This window comes from Brachypodium distachyon, chromosome 3 (genome assembly GCF_000005505.3).
Source record: "Brachypodium distachyon strain Bd21 chromosome 3, Brachypodium_distachyon_v3.0, whole genome shotgun sequence".
Lineage (NCBI taxonomy): Eukaryota > Viridiplantae > Streptophyta > Magnoliopsida > Poales > Poaceae > Brachypodium > Brachypodium distachyon.
The window spans coordinates 12893741-12910229 of NC_016133.3; the positions used below are offsets into that span (position 1 = coordinate 12893741).

At 47.1% G+C, this 16489-nt stretch overlaps 1 protein-coding gene across 3 annotated transcripts; it reads left to right on the forward strand.

The window, feature by feature from the left end:
- The first annotated feature begins 6559 nt into the window (after positions 1–6559).
- Positions 6560–13282, forward strand: LOC100827695 (zinc finger CCCH domain-containing protein 55). 3 transcript variants are annotated; one of them, XM_010235982.3, is made up of 5 exons: positions 6560–6720; positions 7563–7665; positions 9278–9912; positions 10390–12718; positions 12797–13282. In XM_010235982.3, the coding sequence occupies exons 3-5, from the start codon at positions 9377–9379 to the stop codon at positions 12824–12826; spliced, it is 2895 nt and encodes a 964-aa protein (XP_010234284.1). In that variant the 5' UTR covers positions 6560–6720; positions 7563–7665; positions 9278–9376; the 3' UTR covers positions 12827–13282. The 3 variants fall into 3 exon arrangements, with proteins under 3 accessions (XP_010234284.1, XP_010234286.1, XP_010234285.1); XM_010235984.3 differs by having other exon boundaries at positions 7585–7665; XM_010235983.3 differs by having other exon boundaries at positions 7607–7665.
- The last annotated feature ends 3207 nt before the right edge of the window (positions 13283–16489 follow it).

The window sequence follows — 16489 nt, forward strand, 5'->3', positions numbered from 1 at the left end:
TTCTTCCTTATCCCCATCCACTGCAGGTCCTTCATTGCCTTTGGTCCATCTTTTGACTTGTTCGTGTGGTGCATCATCAAGCCTAACAGGCTGTCGCACACATTCTTCTCGACATGCATGACGTCTATGGTGTGACGGCTCTGTAAGAACCTCCAGTAAGGCAGGTCCCAGAACACGGACCTCCTCTTGTACGTAAGGCCGCCATCTGGACCTGCAGCCGGCTGTGCTTTCCGGCCACGACTTCGAGGTCCTTGACAATTTCGTATACTTCGTGTCCAGTCAGTTCCCTCGGTTTGTGCCGCCTCTCTGCCCTCCCGTTGAAGTTTTTCTTATCATCCCTCCACGGGTTCTTCATCTCCAGCCACTTACGGTGTCCCATGTACACAATCATTTTTTATTCTGGCAGGAACAACCCTTCTGTCTCGTCCCCGCACTTTGTGCACGCTTTGTACCCATGCGTTGACTGGCACGATGAGTTTTCGTTCGCCGGGTAGTCATGCACACATGTCAGGAGAGCTGCTCGAAAGGTGAACTCCTCCTTCTTATGAGCATCCCACACCTTTCGACCTTTCTCCGAAAGCTCCTTGAGCTCATCCTTCAGCAGCTCCAGATACACGTTCAGATCAGCTCCAGGCTGCTCAGGGCCCTGTATGAGCATTGATAGGTGGATGTACTTCCTCTTCATGACAAGCCACGGGGGGAGGTTATATATGAACAGGATCACCGGCCATGTGTTGTGTTTGCTGCTTAAGTTTCCGAACGGATTGATCCCGTCCATACTCATCCCGAACCTGATGTTCCTGGGCTCTGCGCCGAACTCGGGGAATTCGTCGTCCAGAGTCCTCCATTGAGCCACATCTGCGGGGTGTCTGAGGACTCCATCATCGTTGCGGTACACGCCCTCAGGATCGATATCCGCCTGAGTCGCGTCGTGGTAGATGAACCACCTGGCCTCCTTCTCGTTCTGGAACCAACGCTCCAGCCTAGTGCCACGCGGGAGATACCAGACCGTCTTTGCCGCCGCACCACGCTTCAATTCTTCCTCCTCACCGCCGTCAGGATTGGGGTCTTTCTTCCTGTATCGGGATGTTTTGCATACTGGACAGCTGTGCATGTCTTTGTAGTCGCCCTTATATATGATGCAGTCCAGCGGACAAGCATGGTATCTGATGACCTCTAACCCGAGGGGGCAGGTAACTTTCTTCGCCTCGTACGTGCTCTTAGGCAACTTGTTGCCCGGAGGAAGTACCGTACATAGGTAACTCAGAATCTCCGTGAATCCCGAGTCCACGATGTTGTATTTTGCCTTTATACGCAAAAGCTCGAGCGTTTCTTCTACCACACTCTTATCCATGCCGGCATTTTCATATAACGGTGTCTCGGCATCCTCCCTCAGCTTCTCGAACTTACGGGACACCCTCTCATCCTCGGGGTCATCCAATTGATTCTACAGATGCTGATCATCCAGCATTTTAACCATCCTACCGGTTGGAACGTCCTGTATTGGATCCTCGCCACGGTATGCTTCTTCACCAGGCTGGTCGTCAGACTCCATGTTTTCCATCTCAATGTCGTCATCGACTTCAATGCCATCCTCCCCGTGAGAAGTCCACCTTGATAACCTGACACAAATCCCCGCATGAGCAAGTGCATCTCGACATCCTCTGACTCGTACAGCTTGCTGTTCCGACATCTCACACAGGGACAACACATCTTATCACACCCTTTCCTATGCATATCTTCCACGCCGGCATCGACAAAAGTCTTCAGCCGCTCTATCCACTCAACACGTAACCTGTCCTCGTACATCCAAGCACGGCCCATCGAGCTACAACACAATTTTTTTAAAAAAATAAACAAATTAGCTTGATTGACAAAAATGGAAAATTTCGGCATGACCTTTGCTAAAAAAATAGCATTTTGCACTACGAAATTCGATGCCTGCATCAAAAACAAATTACCCCCACCCACATTGGCACGACGGCCGGTAACACATCACATAAGAAATACACGGCACGAAGGCCGGTGTCAACACACATTTAATATGTTTGAACATGCACGTACACCGGTCCCGAGGTTAAGCTTAACCCTAGGGCTAACCCACAGGGGCTAAGCTCCCCCATAAGCAGTTATATAGAGAGAGAGCTGCAGAGAGAGAGAGAGCTAGAGAGAGCTGCAGAGAGAGAGAGCTAGAGAGAGAGGGAGCTCATCGGAGCAAAATTAAAGCAAGAGAGAGAGGGATCCGGGAGGGAGGGCCCTCACTAGGGTGAGGGGGAGCTCCAAAGACAGCGGGGGCAGCCCGGGAGAGCCGCCGGAGAGAGATCGAGGCCGAATTTCCCGCCGGCAGCCAAGGTGCCATTAATGGCCATTTTGCAAAATTGGAGAAGAATAGGAGGAGGAAGAAGGGAGAGGAAGAGGGAGGAGAAGGGGGGAGAGCTACCTTCCGGCCGCCGCCATCAATTTTGGTAGGGCTTCGCCCCCGGTGAGGAGCAGAGCCGTGGCTGGTCCCAGACAGACGCGCGAGCTCGAACAGCTTCGGGCTCGCACGATGCTTATATATAGGAAGGTCACCAGTGGCAGGTGTACGGATAAACCGCCACTGGAGACCTCCAGCGGCGGGCAGAAAATTAAACAGCCACTGGCCCGCCACTAGTGCTCTCCCACCAGTTTCCCCACTTTAGTCCCACCTCGCTAGTTTACAGGAGTTCCGACCAGCATAAAAGGGGTTCCGCCGCCCCACCTACCGGTGGTTACTACTCAGTGCTCAGTGCGTTCCCCATTCCGGTTGAGTCTAAACAAGTGATCGGGCGGTGCTTAAGGGGTTCAGGGAAGGGCACTGAGACTGAGTAGTACCATCATTTATCGGGTGGTCTACCAGTGGCGGTTATTCTATTTGCCCGCCACTGGTGCTCTTGCGGTATGCAATTTTGAGGTTTAGTCCCACCTCGGTTCTTTACGTATGGCCTTCCCAGCATAAAAAGGCTTCAGCTGCACCTCTTATCAATCATTGATACCCAGTCGTCAGTGTCTTCCCGTTCCGTTAACGGAATATACTGACGACTGGGTATTGTGATCACCTATGGTGATCACTATCTGTGGCGGTTCTTTTGGACGCCCGCCATTGGTAGCTTTTAGGGTTTCCATGGGCAGCGCCAGTGGTGGTGGTTATCACCGCCACTGATGATGGACCACCCGTGGCGCTGACTTTTTTCGGGATACTATTCACCACCACTGGTGGTGAGACACCAGTGGCGGTGATTATCACCGCCACTGGTGGCGCTCGTGGATGCCTCGAGAGGCCTCCAGTTGCAGTGTTTTTTTGGGTCCGTTTCAACCGCCACTGGAGGGGGATCACGGATGGGGTTTTCTGTAGTAATGTACAGCTGTAATCCTTCCACACGAATCAATCGCGTCTTTCCGTTTACAAACTGGCAGAGGCACGCAGACGAGCTACAGCAGTAGTCCTTCCATGCGAAACAATCATGTCTCCCCGTTTAGAGACTGGCAGAGGCGCATACGAGCTACAGCTGTAGTCTTTCCACACGAAGCAATCGTGTCTTTCCGTAACTAGCAGAGGCGCGCATACGAGCTACAGCTGTGGTCCTTCCACGCGAAGCAATCGCGTCTCTCCGTTTACAGGCTGGCAGAGGCGCGCAATTGAGCTACAGCTGTAACCCTTCCACGCGAAGCAATCGCGCATTTCCGTTTACAGACTGGCAGATGCGCGCATATGAGCTACAGCTGTAATCCTTCGACAATCGCGTCGTAACGTTTACAGGCTGGCAGAGGCGCGTATACGAGCTACACGGCTGTAATCCTTCCACGCAAAGGAATCGCGCCTCTCTGTATACCCATCCGGAAAAACCAATTAAAACCTTACCATAAAACTCGGTCCATACCTTCAAAACCAGGAGCAGATATCTTACGCGTAAGTATAAGAACAGTATGCCGCACGCGTCGTTTTCGAACCTCTTAGGGAAAGAAACATCCAACGGTGACACCACGAGCTACAGCTGCGATCCTTTCACGCAAAATACTCGCGTGTTTCTATCCGGCCACCGGAAAAAACAATTAGTTTCTGGTGGAAAAACCGGTGTTTCTATCCGGCCACCGGCGCCGGTTCAGGTTTTTCCTGGTCGAACCGTCGGTCCGGTCCGGCTTTTTCAACTAGGACGAGGAGGCTCAAGCAGCCGTCTATATATAGACGGCATGGGCATATATATGAATATGGTACTCCGCCTAATCTAATTAAGCCTTGAATTGAAGCCCTCGGAACAGAAGCAAGGCCATCAGCCATGGCCGGCGAGAAGCAGCCGGTGCCCACCTCCCCCGCCGCCGCCGGCGGCGGCCCGAGGCAAGCAGCAGCAGCACCAGTCGCGGCGGCTGGCGAGGCCGCCGAGGAGGCGACGTTCGAGCAGAAGCACGCGGAGTTCCGTGAGGCGGCGTCGGCCCTGGCGGCGGATTTCGGCGTCGACGTGAACGCCTACATATTCCTCCCCGGCGGGCAGCAGGCCGTCCACGACTTCTTCCCCGGAGACTTCGCCGCCGCCGCGGCCCGGCAGCATGCGGCGGAGGTGATGGAGGCGAGGAAGCGGGTGGTGGATCTGCTGCGCAAGGACGTGAATCAGATGAACTTGGAGGAGGCCAAGGCGCACCGGGCACAGCTGGACGAGCTCATGGCCGCCTGTGACCGCGAGCTTCAGCTTCAGGAGACCAGGGCGGCGGCGGCGAGCGGCACCGATGGGCCGGAGAAGAAGATCAAAAGGGAGGAATAGCCCGCGGGGCGTGGATAGGGTCTGCCGGTTGTGTTTAATTTTAGCCGATTCGTTCCTTTCTTTTGATCCTTTCGTTGAATTCATGGGAATCGGCTGTAATAATTCACCTTGGTTCTTCTTTCTGTTGTGGCGTGTAGCTGAATTGACTAGATCAAGTGGGCTGGACAAGTGTTGTTTCCTGCTTGATGATCCTGAATGGGTAAAAACTGGTGTTTTGAATGGATGATTTTTTTTGTTGTTTCGATAAATGGTGTGATTGTGAAATCTGCAGTATCTTTTTTGGCACTGTTTGTTGTGAGTGGGGCCATTCGATCAATTCGGCTATGCGAGGGCGCGTCCACCTGCCTCGATCAATCTGTTATGCTCACTGTCCCCGCCTCTCTCGTCGCCGTTACGGCAGAGCCACCATGGCACCGTATTCGATCTGCGTCGACGTGTTGCGACCCTTATTTTAGAGGTCGAGGATGAGTCGAGGAGGCGGAGGGCGAGAAGGTTGAAAGGCGCACGCAGGTTGTAGCGAGAGCGATGGAGAGGCGGCGGCGGCGCACGCCCTAGGTCAGGGAATTGGGGAAAGGAGGCAGAGGTTGGTAGGGGTCCGGACTCGGGACATTGGGCCGTGACCGGAGGGCGGAGCCGGAGGCAATGTAAATTTTTCAGTTTGATGATGGGCTGCCAAGTCGGCCTCGCGGATCCATATGGCCGATACACTCATTGGCTTCTCTACGTGGGCGCGCAAAAGAGCTGCTTAACCGGCCCGGTCAGCCCAATCAACCAATGCTTGCATTTTTTTTCTCAGCACCCACCAGAACAGTTGGTCCAGGCGAAAACTGCAGTGCGATCCAACAGAAAAAAAGTGTCTAGGGAATGAGATCCGACAGTGCCTTGAGAGGGCTGGAAGGGCTGCTCAGTTTTGCTGTCCTAAAATTAATGGTGTGACCAATTAGTCATTCCTCTTCACTTTCGGCATCATTTAATATATACGCATGTTTGTTGCCACATGTATTTTTCATCGTTGTGGCCACACCGACTCTCGACGAGGCAATCTTTCTAAGCCCAAGGAACAACAACCGATATTATTTTTCCAAGCATCGTTAATAACCATAGTAATCACCATGGGACTAACCATGCCGATTCTTCCATTTTTGTTCTATCCACTACCACACCCCGGTGTCAAGGCTGGACACCGAACGCCGCCGTGAGTCAATATTTCTAAGATTGGCGGTACCGATCGGTATTATTTATCCAATCATCGGTTATCCCCCTCTGTAGGAGTAATCACCATACGATACGTCGAGCCATCTCGATGTTCCTTCTCTTGCTTTGTCCGTCCCTCTTTTTCTCCTCTTCTTATCACTTCTCTATCAAACTCCGAAGACGCGACGGACTCATAGATTTTTATTTATTCCAGTTTGTTTCTTACTACCTCCGTCCAACAAAGGATGTCTCAACTTTTGCATCTATACACTAAGTCATGTCTAAATACATCCAAATTTTGACAAACTTAAAACATATCTTGTTAGACGGAGGGAGTATTTCTTTCGTTTCTTTTCTTCTTCTTTTTTTCAGAGGAATGCCTTCCGTTTCTAAAGGAAAAGCAACAGACCAACAGTAATCACACGGGCTAGGTCCAACAGCCTGATTGGCCCAGGGGCCGGCGCGGCCCGGCCCATCTGAATCCGTTCCGGTTCCGGGTGGCGAGGCAATCCCATGCCCGACCCGCTTCGATCCTCTTCACTCTTCCAATGCGCCGCAATTCCTTTCTTTCTCTCTACGCGTGCGCGATTCCAGCCAAACGTGCTCCCTCCGGCTCCCCCCCCCCCCCCACCGCGTCGGCTACGACTTCTAGGGTTTCGCTCCCCCGCCCCCGTCCGCCGGCGCCCCGTGCCCTACGACTCGCTCCTCGGATCCCGCGCCGGCCGCCGGTCTTCCGTCCCGCCCGCTCTAGGTGAGCCTCCTGTTCCCCTCCACTCCCGCCTCCAAGGTCTCCCTCCCCACACCTGCTCTGTTCCCCTTCCAGCTCCACCCCACGCGGGAATGTGCGGCGCTGGGGAGCGGCCGGCCTGTCCGGCGTTCTGGCGCGTTGGGAGCGTCCCGGTGTCAAATTGGTCCCTGATTGGTTCCGCTTGCGAGTTCTGCGCCGTGAGATTTAGTGTAGGGTTTACTTGTTGTACCCCCGGCCCCTCGTGTTTCTGATGGGTTAAAGGGGAGCTGTTGCTGTACCAGACCCCCAAAGTTTAGATCTTTTCTGGCTCGGTCGCGGTTTACGACAGTTTCCTGTGCTGCGTGTGGCGGCGGGCCGCGGGCAAAGTCGGAAGCCCCCCCCTCCGGGTTTTTTTTGTAGGTATAAATCTCTTTTGGTTTGATTAGGTCAAGCGTTGTAGTACGAGTGTATGTATGCATGTATTTGTTTAGCTTCAAGGTTTCGATACCGCATGTTGTGCGTCGTCTGTTTTCTGTTTCGGAGCTTCCGCGTTTGAAGCGGCTGACTAACATTTTGCTTGGGGCGGGCGACTTAGAAAGTTGTTGGTTTGCCTTTCGTTTTGATGCATAGTGCACTGTGTACTGGAGTCCTGTAAAGGGTGTTCTTTTACAGTCTGCGGAATGTTGTACATGATTATATCCGTGTAGCTTTTGTTTGTTGGCTCTGTTGATGTTTTCAGTTCTACACATGGCTTGTGTTCATCAGTTTGCAGTATGCGTCTACTAATCCACTTCAGTATTTTTTTTGACCCACGCAAGGAGCTGTTTTAGTTTGTGTTTGACAAGTTCTTTTCTTTCATTTGTCAGATGGAAAATAATTTAATTGTAGTTCCATGATTTTTATTTCGAAGATTAGAAGCCGCGGATCGAGTCTCCCTCATCTCAGGGCAATTTTGGAGTGCAGTTTCAGGTATGTAACTTAGTGTCACATCTCATTCTATCCTTTATCAATAAGCACGCATGTGACTTTGTTTTTCTTTGTTTGCGTACCAACATGATATTCCATGGGACACCATGAGACACTCTGTAGTCCAAACTTTTAATAAATATGGGTTTTCTAGGAGATACATAAATGCCAAACAAAGACAAGTCAGCAGCATGAATTTTGTTGGTGTGATTCTTCTTTTGAGTCTTTCCGATTCCTGCATTTGTGATGATCATTGGATTTGTGAGAACCTAAGCCGTGTTATGTGGATATGCAGTGATTGATGACCAGAATTATTGAAAATGTTGTGATAATGTTAAACCTTGCAACCAGAGATTTAATTGTATTGTTTTCTGTTGATTGTGGCCAATTGGCAATCCATAGATTAGCTATATTACTGACAAGAAACCTACTTTAGATGGTTGACGTTTAGAAGAACCAGCAACAGTGGTAGTCCTGTACTTGAATTCTTTAAGCAACAGTCTTATAGTTCCAATGTACCTAGTAATATCAAGCGGCAGACAATTATAGTAGGGAGAAAACATAAAGGAATTCATGGGAGCTGATAGTTATCTTTCTCATATGCAGGATTATGTTAATGCCAACTTTTGGAGTTTCTGACCTTTTGGTTTAGTCATCAAGACCCTAGCTAGCAATTATATTAAAGAAACAAATGAATTGTTAAATGCCACCAAGTTGGCCAAATCGCTGGAACACAGCAATTGAGGGGAGACTGGGAGTAATGTCAGTGCCCGAGGTCTCTGCAGCTGGAGACAGTAACTAAACCTTAAGTATCTACCAACTTTGGCAAAACCACCGGAACAGAGTAATTGAAGGAGAACCTTCAACTCAAGTTGTTGATGACCAAGATTTCTGCAATTGCTGCTTGAACCATTCTATTGATAGGCAATCCTAAATTTGTAGATTAGCTTTTTGTAAGTGTATAAAGCATGCAGCGGGGTACCCTGTTTATCTGTAAATTGCTGTTGTAATAATGAGATAATTTTGCATGAGGGTTGTATTGTCTATGGATCTTGATTGTGACTTACTCTGAATGGATACATTTTTTTAAGGTTTCTGCTTTTGTGAGTATCTCTGGTGTGAAATTATCTGTCTGGCTGTTGAACACAAGAAATCCACACAAAATAATCCAGTCACCATTAACTGCATATCCACGTAAAATTTTACGAATAAACCCTGGCATGGATTAACCCGGGCTCAGCAGTTTGTGGTGTTGATTCCCTCTGAAATAAAATCATTGATATATTATGTGATGATCTTTTTGGGTCAAATAAAAAGTCAAGCAAGATTAAAAAAATCAAGGTACATTTGACACAACATGTCGAACATATTTCTGCCCTGTCTGAATAATAGAAGTCGTCACCCCTAAGAGCGAAAATTCATGCCTCTCTTGAACATAAGTTCCTGTTTTCTGATCTTGAATCCTACTTTATTGTACAACTGTCTGTCAGCTAAGTCATTGTTTCATTTGGTCTCACATTATGCTTTATCTGCATAGTAATTTAAACTTATCTTCCTTTCAGTCACTGCTGCTACCTCTGACTATAACTATATACATACTCCTTGACTATTTCAGAGAAAACTAGAAGAATTGTTTTGGATAACCTGGAAGGGAGACCCTTGTCTGGAACTATTTAACATCAGCAATTTCATCAGACTAATAAAAAAGGTTAAAATGACTGGTGTTGCTAGGAGAGGGAGGTCCAAGTGGGACACACAAGAAATTTCTCCTGATATAGTTGAGATCAGTGAAGATGAGTCTCCTCCGATGAATAAGGACGATCAAAGTAAAGATGGGGATTCGCTCCCTAGTCAGGATCGCACTAATGATAATGGAAAGCAACTTGGTGAATCTTCGAACCTAAAACCAGATGCCTTCATGCACCGAGGTAGTGCTGGACAGGAGCAGGAACATACTCATGGGTTAAATAAAGATATCAAGGAGAGACAATCTAAAGCATCCTCTGAAAGATCGCAGCCTTCTAGAATGGCTGATGATGTGCATAATAATAATGGCTGGGGAAAGTTAGGTTTGGAGAAGGCAACTGGTAACCAAGGTATGAGCAGATATGCAGATGACAGAAGACGTGGTGATGGTTGGGGCACAGCTGTTGGTCGTGGTTATCCTTCTAGGATGTCGTCTGGTCCTGATGCATGGAGGCAGCGCAGCCGCAGTCCATCCCCAAGAGGTGCTTGGAACAGGTCACGCAGGTATGGTTGAACAAGTTATTACTTCTCTCTTTGTGGTGATGGACTAATTCATTTCCTTTGTTTGAGGAAAGTAATCAGTTTCGTCTAATGCGCATGTATTGGTACTTCGATTATTTGTTCGCTGTATATTATTTTGAAAGCAACTTTCAGAGCAAATTTGAAGTTGAATTTAGTTATCACTGGAGTGTCCAATATAGAGTCGATGGTTATTATGCAAAATAAGTGAAGCTAGGTCTATTTCTTCATTAGGCTTACTTGTTAATCATTTCTACTAGGTACACAATAATACAAATGTGGGTCTTTTCTCATTCGTATGTACTTACAGAAAACTCTACTATTCGTTCTAGATTTGATAAATGATTTCTGAATGTAAGAGATCCTCAGAATTTCTAGTAAAAGATAACTATTTGAAATGTTGTTAAAAGATTCATTTTCGTAGGTTTACACCTCTCTGTCACCTTTTTTGTTCTTGAATAGGATCAGAAGCAGATCCAGAAGCAGGAGCAGGAGCAGAGAGCGAGGTAGAGGCAGAAGCAGAAGTCCTTATTTTAGTGACCGTGGATCTGATTGGAGGGTTGACAGAGGCAGAGCATCTGGAGGACCTTCTTTGCTCTGCAGAGATTTTACTGCTGGTAGATGCAGAAGAGGCTTACATTGCAGGTTTCCTCATGAAGATGGCGGGCGTAGGGAGTTCGATGAGCTTTATGCTGCAGACCCAAGGGAAAGATATGTCCATGAGAACAAGGATTTTATGGACCCACGAGAACCAAATGACTATTTGCGGAGCAGGCCTTCTCGAGGTCATTATGAAGAAGGTACCCGGGAAAGGTCTGAACCCCGAAGGGATTATAGGTCTGCTGATCAATGCAATGATTTTGTCAGGGGAAGGTGCAGCAGAGGTGCAAATTGCCGATATGCTCATGATGATTCTGCTTCTCATGTTGGATGGAGAGATGATGTTAGGGAAATTGCTCATGGCAGAGGTGGCCCTGATTCATCGTTTGGGAATAGGACTGAGCACCGTAGAGAAAATAAAAAGCCCTGTAAATTTTTTGCTGAAGGTCGCTGCCGTCGTGGTCAAAGTTGTCCATATCTCCATGAGGAAACTCCCCAGAGTCAAATGGGACTGGGTCCACCTGATGAGCCTCCGAAGTACAGTGACGCGCGTACAACAGGAGGAAACTATTCGAATTGGGGTGAACAAACTAATGCTACACATGGAAGCTCTCATATTTTATCCAGAGATGACAGGGAAAACCCTGGTTCTCAGGGTACTGGCAGAGTTGATACTGGATATGAGTACAAAAACCGCCAATTGAAAGAAGCTGGAAGGAGTCAGTACCAGATAATCCCTCAGGAGGATTTTGGTTCACAAGCACAAAATAAACAAGAAATGACTGCTTCAAAACAGCCACAGTTTTTAAGTCCTATCCAAACTAGTGTAGACAGCATGAACCATGACAAGGTAGCTGGCACTGATGGGCCGAGTGGATCTGGCACCACTGGCAATTTGAGTATGCAAACTGCAATGCATGCTGCTAATCTTTTACAAGCGCAAAACTTGAGCCAAATAGCACAGAGCCAAGACGCAATTCCTCCTGCACCAACTCTTCCAGTCACCAGCCAATTGCAGAATGCTACCTCCATATTGCCTTTTAATAGCCAACTGCAGCAAAGTGATTTTTCATTACATCCAAACAGGCAAGATCAGTTTTTAGCTTCTCAGACGGCTGCTCCTTATATGGGACACAACCAGCATGGCTATACTCCAGGTCCGCATGCATTGCCAGATCTCTCCATACTTAATGGACAGAATTTCAGCGTCGCTGGTCAAGTTCCAGAGAATCGTCCCACTCCTGCGCATGCTGGTCAGCGTCAGGCCACCATGGACATGCCCAATCCTAGCCAAGACAGTGGCACACAAAGCAGGCAAGACACACATAACTTCCAGCCTGTTGCTCCAAATATGCAAACTCAGAATCAAACCTTGCAGGGGTTATCTGGCCAAGATAGTGGTATTCAAAGCATACACAATACACACAATTTCCTGCCTGTTTCTCAGTATGTGCAAAGTCAGACTCAAAACTTGCAGGGGTTATCGGTATTACCAAACTCCAGCTCAGCTGATATGGTTGGGGCTCCCGTTCCTCGTAATGCAGCGACGAGTGGAGAGGATTTTCGACGTGCAGTAACATCTTTGGCACCGTTTCTAATGCAGACTGGTACCACTGGACTACAGTCGTCACAGCCTAATCTGAATCCAAGCTTGATGGTCACTTCGTCAGCTGCAACACCAGCTGTTCAACCCAATATGTGGCCTTGGGCACAGCAACAAGCAGGCATGGTCCAACCCACACACCCTATTCCATCTGAACAACAAGCTCCCCAGACATTTCAGGTATCAACGGCAGCTGGTACTAGCAATGGCAACCCAGTGCTCTTAACCCATTCGGTTGTACCAACTGCTCATGCGGCTACGTCTGTAGTTAATGAAACCACCATGCCTTCAGAAAATAAGAAAGGAGAACCCAGAGATACGGAGGGTGAGGCTCCTGAAGATGGTGACAATAAGAAGAGCAAGGAGTCCAAGGCACTGAAGTTGTTTAAGCTTGCACTCGCCGACTTTGTGAAGGAAGCGCTTAAACCTACATGGAAAGAGGGCCAGATGACCAGAGAGGTTCACAAGACCATTGTGAAAAAGGTTGTCGACAAGGTTACAAGCACGGTTGAAAACACCCCACAGACAAAAGAGAAGATTGAGGTTTATATGGCGTACTCGAAAGAAAAACTAAGCAAACTTGTACAGGTATACCCCAGCTGCCTCCCCCGCTATTTTCCATTTTTACCTCAGTTTTGTTCTCTAACCGGGCTGTGTCGCGAGCAGGCATATGTTGGCAAGTATGTCAAGGCGTAGCGTTTCTCTCGAATGACATCGTCGACGCCTGTTTTTGTGCCTTGTGTCGGAAAACACTGGAAGCACCATATCTGTCGTCACAAGTTTAGGATCCTGTAAATTAGGAAGCTTTTGTTAAATTAAAAACAGATGTTTGGTTTTTTGGGTCAGTTTCAGGCGATTTGTGGGCGGCACCAAATGTTGCCTCAGTGTACCTTTTGTAGAATACTCAATTTGAAACTTGAGTCATCTGTAGCAGTAGACTATGCAAGCTGTGGGATCATCTTTTATGAACAGAAGGCATATTTGCATTGTGTGGGTGGGTGGGTTGTGTTTTTCATAGCCTGCTGCAAGCCTGCAACCATGCAGATGCTTAACTTAGCATTTCAGCCAATTCAATCTTTGTGTACTTGGTTGTTTCTGTTAAACATTTTGTGTTAAATCTAGCAACCTGAGTGCCTTTTGGTGATGATACAATAGCTGTGCTTTATAATGTTGTGGTCAAGTCTTGAAAATAAGCCACTTGGCATGTTTCTTCTGGCTGCTACACATGAAATCCCTTTGTTGCGAAAAGGTTTCTTTTTTCTGGATGTTGCTAATTTTGATGGGCATTTTACATATACTACTCCTCGGTCCCGAAACCATGAGTCAGAAGTTACTTCCTCTGTTTCTAAATGCTTGTCGTTGTTTTAGTGCAAATACACCTTTCTAAGGATAGACTGTGCGGACGCTAAAACGTCGCTTCCCTAAAATGGAGCTACTAGGAAGGCGGAGCAGAATAAACAAATAGTGATATAGATCCGCTTGGTGAATACATTGTCTTCCCTTTTTCTGTCTGCTTTTGAAATTCGTCAAAGCAAACATGCTATACCGCTGCTTTGATTCTGTGTCTGGGGTGAGTAAGCAGCGTGCTGCATCATTTGCTGCCTGCTTTAGGCGGCAGATAAATAGTCTTATGTTCGTCGATTTGGTATGACCCAGCTGTCTACAAAACATTGATTTGGTCTACTATTTTTTGTAACTTGGCCGGTTTAGTGGCTACACACGTGCGATGGAAAAGTTGAGAAGGGCAGCATATAGATAAACAACATGAGATTTCGTGTAAAACAAAAGAGTAAAATGCAGCCGAGATCCCTGTTCTTTCGCGAAGGTGTCAAATAGGTCACTAATTTTTAAAAATGCACGTCTAGATTCTCATTGTTTGTTAAGTGGTTCATTCCAGATCCCTCGCCTGTATGCACAGCTCCGTTCGCATGACGTGGCTGCCACTTAGGCTTTGGGCCCACATGTCAGGCGACGATGTGGCGACCCCCCGCGTGGCAGATGTTCCTAAGAAGAAAAATGTGGCTACCAAGAGAAGGATGAGTTTTGCAAGAGTGGTAAAAAGATTTCATTTTTGAATACATGCAGATGTCACTAATCCTAGGTGGCAGTGCCACGTCGTTGCCTGACGTGTGGACCCAAAACTTAGGTGGCAGCCATGTCATGCGGCCGGAGTTATGCATACAGACGAGGAATCTGAGATCACAATGAGAACCTAAACGTGCATTTTCAAAAATTAGGGACATACTTGACACCTTGGTGAAATCATAGAAACTTTGGGTGCCTTTTACTCAAAACAAAAAGAGAGAAGAGAGAGACGATGACAATGAGAGAGTAGCTTTCTTGGTACCTTCTGGACTTGTGGTGATGTAGCCAGCAACTCGACTCATGCATGCTCAACCAGTTATATTTGTAACTTTGTTCCATGGGTGATACTATATGATATCATCGTGTCATCTTGTGCGTGTCTCCATCTCTAGTGCTTCACCCAATCTGTTCTTAACAAACTTTATTTTGACTGACCTTTCCAAGTCCTTTAAAAAAAATTACATACTGTTCAATTCTGTACCATGTGGTCTTATCAATCACAAATTAATTTCCCTGTAACAACAGTACGTCTCTCCTTTTTTTTTTTGCTGGGAGTACAAACATCACCCTAAGCATCCAGCCAATGGTTGGTTCTCAAAGCCATGTCGTGTTAAATCCCGTAAAAGCTCAATACGCATGAATGCGTAGAAAATCCCTTTGATCGCGACACAAGAACAAATACATGGATATTTGTTTCAGAATCGGATGCAAAGCAGTCCATAGAAAAAGAAATCTTATAATCTCAAAATCCGCAAATCAAACGGGTCCTAAAAGTTGTAAACTGAGACTAATTCAGGTGTCTTGGTTACTTGTGGTGGAACAGTCCATCCAACTTCAAGTCCTAGATTTTGACATGAGTGTCACATTTTTCTTGAATTATTTTAGGATTTAACCGACGTTATTCTTTCAGTAGTAGGTGACATACCCGTCAACAGCGAGACGCTGGCGATGACTTCGTAAGTCTCTCAAGATCTGCCGGATCAATTTTTCGGAGGTGCTCATAAGCATAGAGTATGCGTGTGTGCGTTCATAAGGACGAGCGTAGCTTCTGCGTTAGTACAATGTCCAAAAAAAACGAGACCTAAAAGTTCTCGGGAGTTTTAAGAATTCTCCAAAATTTGTATGGAATCCCTTGAATCAAAGAGTGGAGATGGGTAGGACGACACCCATTTTTTTTTATATGAAGGACACCTGTTGAGTTAATCGACCAGCTGATTCCAATCCTTGTTGACCTGACCACCCCTCTCACGTCACATCCATGCACGTGTCTACAACCACACGCACGCATAACATTCAGCGATTAACTAATTAATTAGTACTAAACCAGTTTAATACGTACTCCTTTCCGATCCATATTTGCGGAAATATTATGCGCGATTAACTAATTAGTTAGTATTAAACCAGTTTAATACGTACTCATTTCCGATCCATATTTGCGGAAATATTATGCATGTTTTTTATACAGATACATTCATATTTAGATAAATTTAAAATAATTAATATGAATCGTCGATGGAAGTAGTATACTAATTGGTTTTCACGTGCAGCAGCTCCCGGCCGGCACTCCTGGGCTATCAGGCAATTTCGTAAAAAACCTCCTGGCACTTTGATGCCGTGCTGATCCTTCCGGCCGGCGCAGGCTGGCAGGCAGGCACGTACGAAGCCACCTATATACCCACTTACCTACCTCGACTGGGACACACCGAGAAGAAGAAGAAGCATCAACGTTTGAAACGAAAACGGTGTCGACGCCGTGCTGCCAAGGCCGTTTCGTGGGTCAAACACAACACAGGCTCTCAAGGATGGCACGTAGCTAGCTAATTAATTAACCCGTCGTGACCGGTCCTGCAGCGGCAGTCTCCCTGGGGACGACCACTAGATGCGATCAATTGTACTACTTGTTCCTTTTTTCCTGATTTATGCTGCCTTTGACCCCCTGAGCAACCATGACTGGGCGAAAAGGCTACTACGAGCTTCATTTTAATTAAATCAAATACGGCACGTCCTTTTGGGCTTTCCCCATCGACTTAACTTAGCCGCCGTTGATTTTATTGAGAAATGCATACGCCTCTCACACATGCTTTCCTCCGTATCATATTAAGTGACTAAAATTTGTCCAAATATGAATACTATACCTCAAAAACGTTTAGAGGTACATGTAATAGAAAGTCACTTAATATGGGATGGAGAGAGTATAAAACACAAATGAAAGAATATCCCTTTAATTTTTCATTTTTCACGGCGATGGCTTATGTATGTCCGTTTCGCTCAAGA

What these genes read in the sequence shown, in the direction of transcription:
- LOC100827695 (XM_010235982.3), top strand. Translation starts at nt 9,377, where the DNA reads ATGACTGGTGTTGCTAGGAGAGGGAGGTCCAAGTGGGACACACAAGAA. An exon ending in GCTTGGAACAGGTCACGCAG is followed by an intron (nt 9,913 to 10,389) that starts GTATGGTTGAAC and finishes GTTCTTGAATAG; the next exon opens with GATCAGAAGCAGATCCAGAA. An exon ending in AACTAAGCAAACTTGTACAG is followed by an intron (nt 12,719 to 12,796) that starts GTATACCCCAGC and finishes TGTCGCGAGCAG; the next exon opens with GCATATGTTGGCAAGTATGT.